Below are 10,612 nucleotides of genomic sequence, written 5' to 3'. Positions count from 1 at the left end.
CCGGGATGTTGACACTGGTTATGGGAGTGGAGCGAGACCTTTTTGTTTTGCTCTGCCGTTTTAATGTTTTAATGTTCACAACATGAGAAATAAACTACACGACAACTAAAAGCCTACTGTAGCAGGTGAGTATATTCATACGTGTTTTCATGGTTGGAAAAACATTTTAAATATTTCTGTAGTGTTGACACCGTGTGTTAGTCGTTTGCAGAGCCCTCTACATACAATAAGCTCTGGTTGTATGGTTCTACCTGCCACTGTGTAGCGAACGTCAACCCTATGTTACGTAGACTTCCAATTTTGCACAAATACCTTATAATTGACTGTTGTTTATGTTTAAACCCGAAAACAACAACATGGATGGATTGAAATATTGTACTGTAATCGCTGCTCACAGTTAACTACCCCGTTACTATAAAGCTGCAGCCGATAATGTTACAGCATAGGTGACATTTTTGGATGGATTTGGATCATTTAAGGCACAGTTTTCTCTTTTCTATTTAAAGCAGCCAGCCATGGATTCCGCATTTGAGAGGCACTGCTCGGAGCTGGTGGCCCGGGAGAGGAGCGGACACACGGCTGTGGTGGTGGAGGAAAACCTGCTGTATGTGTGGGGAGGCTACATGGTGAGCCAAACAAACACACATGACCAAACCAGCTGTTTAGCGTGTTTAGAGTTTCCTTAAAACCAGTTTCTAAATGAGTAATAAGTAACTTAACCCTCCTGTTACCCTCAAATTTGACCAACACCATTTATCATTGGGGTAAATTTGACCCTAGCAATTTATATCATAATCAAAGTTGTAACTCAAGTTTTTATGTCAGGTATTCTATGTGTATTTATTTAAAAAAAAAAATGGATCCAGGGATATTTGTTTGTACTATTTTGTGTTATTTATCATATTTGGAATATTTTTCATTATCACTGACAGCCGTGTGTATTACGTACAGGGTCAATTTGACCTCAGGAAAAACTATTTCCAACATTTCTAAATATTTAAACAGTAAAATAAATAATAATATTAATACAATTATTAAAATTATCAATTTGACCCAAAGGAACACCGATGCGACACGTATGTTTACAGAACAAGGAAATAATCATGCTAATTTGAGGTTTACCCAGTTTCCCCGTAACATTAGGAAAAGTCAGAAATATAACGCAAAAAAAAGATGTCAACCATGTTTTTAGAGTGTTAAACATTTAATGGGGTCAAACTGACCCTAAGGATAACAGGTTAAGTATCAAGTAAGAAAGCATTCATTATCAAAATGATTCTAATTATTATACACCCACGACCACTATTATTGTCATTTTCATTATTATTATTGTCACTATTATAATGTATATAATTATTAGAATTATAATAGTGATGAACATTTTCCTGCAAAACATATGATCAGCTTATTTTATGTTTTTGTTAATTCATTGGGCTGCTAATAAATCAATAATTGTCCATTAATAGAATATATATAACATAACTGAAATTAGCCATTGTGCATAACAAGTACTTTTGCGTTTGGTGCTTTAAGTACATTGTTCAGATATTAGGCCACTTCTGCATGTTTACTTTTATTATAACGTTTTAAATGTGGCACTTGTGAGTACACTGGAGATCAAAATTAGAGTCAAATCAAATCAAATCAAAATGTATTTTTATAGCCCTTTACAATAGCCAGACGGCTATCAAAGTGCTTTACATCAAAGCAATAAAATAAAACATAAAAACACGAGTGCTACAGTGCTGCAGGGTGTTAAAGGCCCTCTAAAGTGTATAAAGTAAAAAAACAGGCAAAATAACTAAACCTAAGAGATTAGTCAGAGTGGAGTTCATTTAGTGCAGATATATTGATAAAAGCTGGGACCCTTGTGATCAACAACACTTCCATTGGTAAACAAATGCACAATGAAGAAGAAAACAGACAAGGAAGATGTTTGGCAGGACTAGAATTTCTTTTCATTATCGACCACACACATAATAAATACTTGATTTATTCTGAAATACTGTTATTTTTTATTGTTCATAATTAGGTAGAATATCCGCTCTGGCTATACCACGGCTGTACTAGCATGTTTTTTTTTACATAACCAAGGCACTTCAACAAAAACAGCAGAATTAGAGAACAGTAACCATTGTGTCAGAAGAAAAGATCTAAACAACGTTTTCTTAGGGCTATAGGACTCAAACATGAATAGGAAGTGTAGAGGCCACAGCTTTGAATGACTTCAGCACATCTGTGCCTCGGGACATCACTAGTTTCTCATACTGCTCTGGTTTGATCTTGCTTCATTCTTCTTCAGTCTCTTCCACAGTTTGGTAACTATAGTGGGTTTCTTAGCCCTTACTTTGTTGCCAAGGATTATTCCAGAGATTCTCTATGGGGTTTAGTTTAGATCTCCAGTGTTTATTTGCAATGTGGTTCTACTACTTTTAGTAAAGGATCTGGTTCCTCCACCACCATAAATGCAGTACACACAGGGTTTCAGACAAAGCTTAGAAAAAGCCACATTGTTGAACTGCTTAGTTTAACTTAATTCCTGGTTGCCTAAGGGATCAACAGTGGAGTATTCACGGGTCAAATAACATAACCCTGATGTTATGTTATTTGACCCGTGAATACTCCACAGTTTAGCCAAAATAGCCTTATGTTGCTGTTTGATGTGAATGAATGAATGAATGCTTTATTTCAAAGATGTGAAAAATATATTACACTTGAAGCACTAGTCGTTAAAACCCTTTGTATGTTTGAAAAGGAGCAGGAAGAAGCATTAGCTTATTAGCTCCTAGCCCTTCTCCACTTAGTACCTAGTACTATAGGTTTTCTTACTTCCTGTGTATCCTGTTTTTTTCCTCTTTTGTAGAATTCAGTCTACATACTGCTTTTGCATTGGACATAATTACTTTCTTTTGTATTATTGATATATTTCCACAGCAATGACAGTGTCAAGATTTATTGCTATTAAACTTATTTCTGTCATAATTATACACATATTTTATTCCCTGCAGTCTATCGCTGATGATGAAGTTTTCCTTCCCAATGATGAGATCTGGGTGTATGACCTAGAACGAGGTGTATGGTAAGAAAATTAAATACATTCCTAATCTGTCTGTACGTGGTAAAAACAAAGGTTAATAATTAATCTTCTCCCATAATATATTATTTTCTCTCCTACTTTCTGGTGATTGTAAATAATCTTTTTTTACACTAACACTACCCAGTCATGTCACATTCATCTTGTGTTTGGATTGACAAGCACTTGCCTGGAGCCTTCTCCTGTCTAGTTATGGTTGTAAATTGTGTCATGACAAGAGGGAATGTGAGTCATTTATCCATTTTCTTTTAAAGGGAAGTGTTTCACATGTCAGGGGAAGTCCCTCCCTCTATGTCTGGGACCTGTGGCTGCTGTCTGAATGGACACTTATACATATTTGGGGGTTGTGGTGACAATGGACAGACCAATCAGGTGAGGCTGGTAACTGATGCTCCACACAGTTCATGGTACTTAAATTATGCCTAACTTAACACGAAGAACATGTTTTTTTTATTTGTTTTTGTGTGGTTAAACAATAAATATGAACACCAAAGTATATGTTAAATCTGTAGGGTGTGAGTTAAACTGACACAATGAACGTGTGTGAACACATCTAAAGGTCAAATGTTGAGGACTGAGGGAAGTTGACATGCAGAAGTAATCAGTTGTTTGACTTCAAACAGATCTATTCTGTCAACCTGACAGACGGCAAATATACGTGGAGGAAGATCGAACATGAGATCGGTTCTGCTCCGTCACCTCGAGACAAACTGTCTTGCTGGGTTTACAATGAAAGGTAAGCACCGTGAACATGTAAATTTTAACTTACTGCTATTTCCAGCACTGTGTTACTGCATAACTCACTAAAGTACTAACTTTATGAACTACTGACTGCTTCATAATTACTTCACAAATCACACATTTGGAAACAGGTTGTTTGCGCCTTGTATTTGGTTTCTGACTACTTTTCCTATGTTATTTCTTTTTAGTTAAATACATTTTGTTTCCATGTGTGGGTTTATTTTGATAAAAGAAAAAACAGAGGCTGTCTGCACAGTGAAATAAACATGGGAGCTTGAAAATCTCAGTGAGTGGACAACCTCTCCTTCCCCTCTGTTGCTGATGTTGCCTGGGGTTGGATGTGCACACCATTGGGTTTATTATTCTACATTAAGTAGATTACCAGACATACTCTTTAATTTCTAATATCGCTGTCATTGTTTCTTGGCATATTTTTAAAATTGGTTCTTTTTCCATCTGGAGCTGCAATAGTTGAAAACATCCAAATGGTATTTTGTAGGTTTTAACATTCTTTTCAGCTTCTCTTCTCTCGCATATTATATAATAATTATGGTGAAATGGAAACAAGATCACTCCATTACCAACTAAATCTATTATCTGCACTTGCATGATAGTGATTGTGAAAATCTTCGTTTAATGTTCTTCAGGATCATCTACTTTGGAGGATATGGTCACAAACTGTTGACCAATGTCGATAGCAGGAACAGAAGCTTCATTATAGATGAAGCGTCATGGGTACGTTTATGTATTCGTTATAAAATGGTCACAGGTGTGTACACATTTCTCATCGTTTAGGCATTGAAGATATTTTTATTCACCCTTGTTTAACTGTCTTGTTGTTTTTTAGGCGGAAGATATCTTCTGGGGATGGAACAATGAGGTTCATATATTTGACCCCGCGCAAGCCAGTTGGAGTGAACCACAGACCCATGTGAGTGAGTTACAGTGTGAGTGCTGCTTTAATACACTGAATGCAAAGATTCTGATTTCACAGTTGCCGTTCTTGTGTGCAGGGCCGTGCTCCAGCCCCGAGGGCCGCCCACGCCAGTGCCACAGTGGGAGGTAGAGGATACATTTGTGGAGGCAGAGTGATGGTGAGAGAACTACATAGTTTTCACTTCTTCTCATATATTCATAATAGACAACAAGAAGCCATCAGTAGCAGAGAGAAGCTAAAAGCACAGTAATACAGCCATTTGTGCTCGTCTCTTTTTAAATGCAGGAAACCAGGACGAGTGACATTCACTGCCTCGACTTTCAATCATGGACGTGGTCAGAAATGTACGTATGTGATTGAGATCGATGACAAACTACAAGTGTGCACAAACTACTTCAATTACAGCTTATCATTGATATTTCAAACGGCCTAACCCTTTGTCAGGTTTGTCTCTGAAAACATTGTGCAAAATATATTTTCCAGAGTCCCAGTGTCCAACACTCCAGTGGGCAGATCGTGGCACACGCTCACAGCTGTATCAGACGGCACCTTGTTCCTGTTTGGAGGTCTCAGTGTAGACTGCAAACCAATGAGTAAGAAAATGTACCCACTTCTTCACTTTTATTTACCTTCGTCCTTTGGTCATTTTATGTTTTTTAATGGATATATTTTCAATACATTTTCTCTATCAGGTGATGGGTGGTTGCTTGACGTTGAAACAAAAAAATGGAGAGAAATCGAGCATCCATTTAAGAATAAACCAAGGTAGCAGTTTATGAATATTTGCAAATGTGTAACCGCAAATTGGGAGCAGATTGATAGCATCTTATCCCCTGCCCAAGGTTGTGGCACACAGCATGTCCAGGCAAAGAATCTGATGTGATAGTGTTTGGTGGGAGTTGCGACTACATCCTCCTTGTTGACACGGTAAGTATCACAGAGACACTTTAGAAGCTGAAACATTTTTTTTTTAGAATTATTCAAAGTTTTACAGACCTAAAATCAATGTGACTTATTCATTAAAAGCCTCCTGAATTTACAAGCACACAGGCACAACTCTGAAATGATGTGGAGAGACAGTAAAAACATTAAGGCTGTACGGGTGAACGTTCAAATCAACAGCTCTATCATAGGGATGTATTCAGGTGCTGTGTGATGACCATGTACTGAATAACACATCAGAGAAAACCGGCAAGATATTCAACATTTCACGCTTCCCATAATATAATGTAAATATAAATGTACACTGTATAAAAACTTTGTGCTGAATATATCAAAGTTAACCTTTGCAAACCTTTCATTTCTTTTCAGGGTCACTGCAATGATGCACTTGTTTTCCAGACGCAGCCATATTCTCTATTCAGGTAAAAACTGTTTATACAATATATGTATATTATATCTCAAAAAGATAAAATATATGTATATTATATTATTTTATTTAATAAAAACAACCACAGAAAGACAATTCTAAGAATTTCATAGCAGAAATAGACCTCTACACAAGAGACAGTCTGACCTGTCAAACAGTTGAAATGAATAACATTAATTAATGATATTGAGGTGTTTTGGTTCCAGAGCCCTGATAATATGAACGCTGGCTTAGAGTCATCAGTATTGCTGCTTGTTCTTTTATTGCAAGTAAAAATATCTGCTGTCAAAAAGGTCTTTTTGTTGTAAGTCATGTGACAAATCAAGTTTATTGCAGAAGGATAAACTTGAGATGTGTCATCTTCTTTCAAAGGTTGTTTTTACTTCGATTATGTAAACTGTTTCCCAAAATTAGATGATAAGTAATAATGACAGCCCTTTTTCTTCTGACAGGATTTGTGAAGATTACATTGCAAAGAATGTGAGAGACTATGAGATGCTCAGAAATCAGCTTCCTCTCCTGCCTCTCAAACTACTGACATCAGTACAGAGGAGGATTTCTTTCTACAGGCCTTCAAAGAAGCACAAATATTAGTTTAAAGAAAGTCTTGATTGACAAAAACAGTGCATTATCATACAATTTCTTATTTAAGTACTGTACTGCCTTCAGTGTGAGCATCTTAATCACACTGGGGGTTTTTTATTCTTGAATATATTGTGCATATTATGGTATATTTTATTGTTTTAGAGATGCAAATTTTATTATGTACATTCTGCCTGCTAAAATACAAAGTGTTCCTGTGATGATTAAATGGCACATCAAACTGTTTCTGCGTGATGTGGATTATTACACTTGACAGGTATTTTTAGCATTAGCCACACACATTCTTCCAGAAAATGAAAATGAATGAAAACAGAAAACACATGATCAAAAATAAAGCAATAATCAGTTTTTATTTGCAATATAAAACAAAAATTTCCTCTACATTTCTGGTTAAATTTCACCTTTCGTTAAACGGTGACAAATTCAGTTTGTTGACACGTACAGAATTCCCATCAATGTTCGGGAATACATTAATGCACAACTACTGTGCTCCACCACTAAGTGGCAGAAGGCCTTTATGATTGAATGTTACTTAGGGCCGAACTGGGCCTGACTGCTTGTCTCTGTTTGCACACATTCCTTCTTCATAAGGGTGGAAAAGTGCAGGAACTGTGGTCAGGAAGGAAACCTTAAATCAACAATCCCGGCTCATACCTTTGCAGGGCTGACACTTACTAGAAACTATACCCTAAACACCGTGCTGCTGGTGGAAAATGATTTTGCATATAGCACGACCACAAGAATGTGCCTTTATATGTTTCAGAGAAATATCTGTGCTCTCCTTTACATGTTAACAGACAAGTTAAAGTAAAGTAAGTAATAGGTAACAAATAAGTGTGCTCTGCAGGAGTCTGGCAGCATTGAGGGGGGGTGACAGTGACACCTTACCACTGCAGACAACAAACCGAGGAGGCTTCTCTCTGTTCACTGACCTGATTGTCTGAGGAGACTGCCTGGCACCTGCTCAAGTTGGTGTTACAACTCTGCGATTACACTGCCTCGTGTTGTTAAATAAGACTTGGGTAAATGCAAAGGCCTGGAGTGCTGCATCAGTTTCAAGTTCAACGCAAGCAATGTTAAATTTATCCTGTAAATCCTGCTTAAACACGGTGAATGCAGCCTTCCTTAGAGGCAGGAATTTGTCAAAAGAAACCCTGCTTCCCTTTCTCTTTTTAAAAATGTCTTCTGCTAAACTGCTCTATGTCACGAGAACAGCTGGGGGTCAACTGAACTCTTTCTCAATAGTGTTCATCAGCTCTTCTTCTGATCCATCATACAGGATGACTGGCATGGTGGGAGAGGAGTTATGGCAGCTCTCAAAAGTCCTGGGGAGAGGAGAAACACGTCAGCAACATGGTAAAAAAACAACAACCAACAACAACCCAAGAACAGGAAACATGAGTTATAATGTATATTTTGATGTGCTATTTTTTCATCAGATGTATTATTGTTGATGAGGGCATCTTATTGAAATATGTTTTTCTTAGTTGTGCTTCCGGTTTTCACACTCACCTCAAACAGCAGCAACACAGAGACTTCTTTCTGTCTGAATAATGTGATCAGCCCTGACAATAATGGGTTGGTATTTCGACCCCTTTAAGGTGAATTTGATCTGGCCCTGCTCGGCTTTTCACTACTCCACTGGGCTCGGAAATCCATTATTTATTAGAGCTGTCTACTTACGATTGTTTTTGTGATGTGGGAACAGCTTCCAACAAAGCCCCTCTTGTCAAAAAGCCCCGAGAGGATGAGGACTGGCATAAAGCAGAGAGGAAAGAAGGGATATCATATGTTTACATTTTAGCACTGAACAAACTCCAAGCTCACTGTTATTCAAAAAACGAACTGTTACAGATAAATAATGCACCTATTAGGCTACCCATGATCCTCAAACAGAAGACTAAAGGTCCTTACACTGTGCTGACTGGGGCACGCAGGTGTGGGTTTTTTAGAGCGCGTGAAAGCATCATTGCTCCTGTTGTTTACATCTCTGGATGCTCCGTGTGAGCCACGTGGCTCCTCGGCTCGGGAGCTGAGGTCCTCGTCGTCCTCCTGACTAAAGTGACACAGTCCGTATGTTTTGGATCTGATGACGGTCTTCTTGGGAGGATCTTTCTTCCCGCAAGCTCTTCCTCGCTCATCGTAATCCCCAAGAACGGTGTCCATCTCTGCATCGATGTCATCGTCCTCCCGGGAAAAGTCAGAGTCGTGCCCCACGCTGTTGCAGTCCGGTTGCGCACGGTTGCGCGTGTTGCGTAAAATCGCATGGATTTTGAGCGGCTTGAATGGACGGCTGTCCTGTTTGGGTGAAGGGACACCGGTTTTGGCCACGATCACCTCGCTGACACACGCAGGTGCAACTTTCTTCCCTCGGCTCGTACCGCTGCCCATGTCCGTGCGTTAGGTCGCTTTCAAAATCTAAACGCAAAGTCCCATTTTCCAAATTCCTCTTCAGGGCTCACCGAGAGCTTCCAGAGTTGAACAATAACCGACACAAGATCCTTGGCAGTGCTGAAGGTCAGTTAATAATTAGGTTTTACGGCTGTGAGACAGTTCTTTGCCAAAAATCTGCTCTAACTGCGAATTTTCTGAAAATGTAGCGATTTGCAGACGCACCGCGACGTCCATGTTCACGGACCTGTAAACTTTCTGTAACTCCACATCAGGATGGCAAGCAGTGTATCAGTTACATAACACCAGTTTGGCTCAGGACCCCAGGGAGAAAACTCCGCCTTCTTATAGCGAGAAACACACACCCTTTATGTTTCATTATTTCTACTGGACAAAAAAAATCTACTTTTACTTTAGAACCCCTACCTCTGCATGCATTTTTATCATTTGGCCTATAATCTAATCAGTTTTTACTTAAAAAAAAAACCTGAAAAAGAACTGCATTTAAATATTCTGCCATTTTCCTGGATTGAGAAAGAGATTACATAAGGATGTGTAGACAGTATGACCATGGGAAGGCTAACTGGGGCCAATTAGTTAGATTTATCTACATCACATCAGCAACAATGACCAGCCTTTTGCCCCTCTGTGTTCAGCTAATAGATTTTATTGAGGCAAGTGAGGTCAGGAGTGAGTGAGTTCCTGTCTGCCCGCCGGGTGCAGGAGGCCCCCAGTTCACCAGCCCCTCTGACTGATTAAAACTCAAGCACTGAAGAGAAGAGGGGCATTCCTTTCCGACAGCTTGGGCTTCCCAGAGATTCCTCAATAAGCTTTTGTTTGATCCACTTGCACATACAAAAGACACAGCGGGAGCATCTCCCTACCAGAGCTGTCTGACAAGAACCCAGAGTTCACCCGAGTAAAGGAGTTGTTTGCTATCTTTCATTAAGTGCCTCTTTCTCTTTCCTTGTCTGTGTGTGTGCACATATGTGTGTGTGCCAGACAGCTGTGCAACCTGTTCTCTCTGGAGGATGACCAAGTCAAGGACACCTGCCGTTTAAGCAATTGGCATTTTGCAAACTGTGAATGTGAGAGGGATTTCCAAAACATCTACGCCATTGTTCCTTTACTTGAATGTTACTGAAACAGGAGGCTTAACCTGAAAAATGTAAAATATTTTGAAGTTACTCACAGTCTTCATGAAAAGCCCACTGAAGTATAACCATCTCAATATGAATATCCATCTCCAACCAATGTCTCCATTTCTGTGATGTTGTCCAAAGATTTACTTTATGAAATAGTTTTCTGAGAGATTGCCTTATAGGGAAAAGAGCCTTAGACCAAAACTGGAACACCCTCCAGATTGTGTAATAATTGCATAAATGTGTAGGCCTAATATTTTTACCTCTCTAAAAGTCCAATACAATTTAAATGAAAGTACAACTCCTAATTTTTAGATTGTATCCAAAAGTAAAAG

At 38.8% G+C, this 10,612-nt stretch overlaps 2 protein-coding genes across 4 annotated transcripts; one reads left to right on the top strand and one right to left on the bottom strand.

Annotated features, from left to right (window-relative positions):
- On the top strand, positions 1-6,937 carry LOC310954249 (kelch domain-containing protein 1). 3 transcript variants are annotated; one of them, XM_083923629.1, is made up of 14 exons: positions 1-125; positions 507-626; positions 3,009-3,079; positions 3,349-3,466; positions 3,718-3,830; positions 4,483-4,570; positions 4,683-4,766; positions 4,849-4,929; positions 5,058-5,116; positions 5,256-5,365; positions 5,465-5,537; positions 5,615-5,699; positions 6,084-6,136; positions 6,594-6,937. In XM_083923629.1, exons 2-14 carry the CDS (start codon positions 516-518, stop codon positions 6,733-6,735), a joined length of 1,188 nt encoding a protein of 395 aa, XP_083779755.1. In that variant the 5' UTR covers positions 1-125; positions 507-515; the 3' UTR covers positions 6,736-6,937. The 3 variants fall into 3 exon arrangements, with proteins under 3 accessions (XP_083779755.1, XP_083779756.1, XP_083779757.1); XM_083923630.1 differs by having other exon boundaries at positions 16-125; positions 486-626; XM_083923631.1 differs by having other exon boundaries at positions 18-125; positions 510-626.
- A 207-nt stretch (positions 6,938-7,144) lies between these two features.
- On the bottom strand, positions 7,145-9,364 carry LOC310954497 (uncharacterized protein). The gene is made up of 3 exons (XM_083923961.1): positions 8,659-9,364; positions 8,428-8,498; positions 7,145-8,069 (listed from the first exon to the last, which is right to left on the bottom strand). The coding sequence occupies exons 1-3, from the start codon at positions 9,133-9,135 to the stop codon at positions 7,967-7,969; spliced, it is 651 nt and encodes a 216-aa protein (XP_083780087.1). The 5' UTR covers positions 9,136-9,364; the 3' UTR covers positions 7,145-7,966.
- Between the last annotated feature and the right edge of the window lie 1,248 nt (positions 9,365-10,612).

The sequence above is a fragment of the Echiichthys vipera genome, assembly GCF_963691815.1.
Source record: "Echiichthys vipera genome assembly, chromosome: 12".
NCBI lineage: Eukaryota > Metazoa > Chordata > Actinopteri > Perciformes > Trachinidae > Echiichthys > Echiichthys vipera.
This window is presented reverse-complemented; position numbering and strand designations above follow the sequence as displayed.

Coding starts and splice junctions, on each gene's coding strand:
- LOC310954497 (XM_083923961.1), bottom strand. CDS start 9,135: ATGGGCAGCGGTACGAGCCGAGGGAAGAAAGTTGCACCTGCGTGTGTC. Junction 8,499..8,658: donor CGTGCCCCAGTCAGCACAGT/GTAAGGACCTTT, acceptor GCTTTATGCCAG/TCCTCATCCTCTCGGGGCTT. Junction 8,070..8,427: donor CCCACATCACAAAAACAATC/GTAAGTAGACAG, acceptor TCCTCTCCCCAG/GACTTTTGAGAGCTGCCATA.
- LOC310954249 (XM_083923629.1), top strand. CDS start 516: ATGGATTCCGCATTTGAGAGGCACTGCTCGGAGCTGGTGGCCCGGGAG. Junction 627..3,008: donor ATGTGTGGGGAGGCTACATG/GTGAGCCAAACA, acceptor TATTCCCTGCAG/TCTATCGCTGATGATGAAGT. Junction 6,137..6,593: donor CAGCCATATTCTCTATTCAG/GTAAAAACTGTT, acceptor TTCTTCTGACAG/GATTTGTGAAGATTACATTG.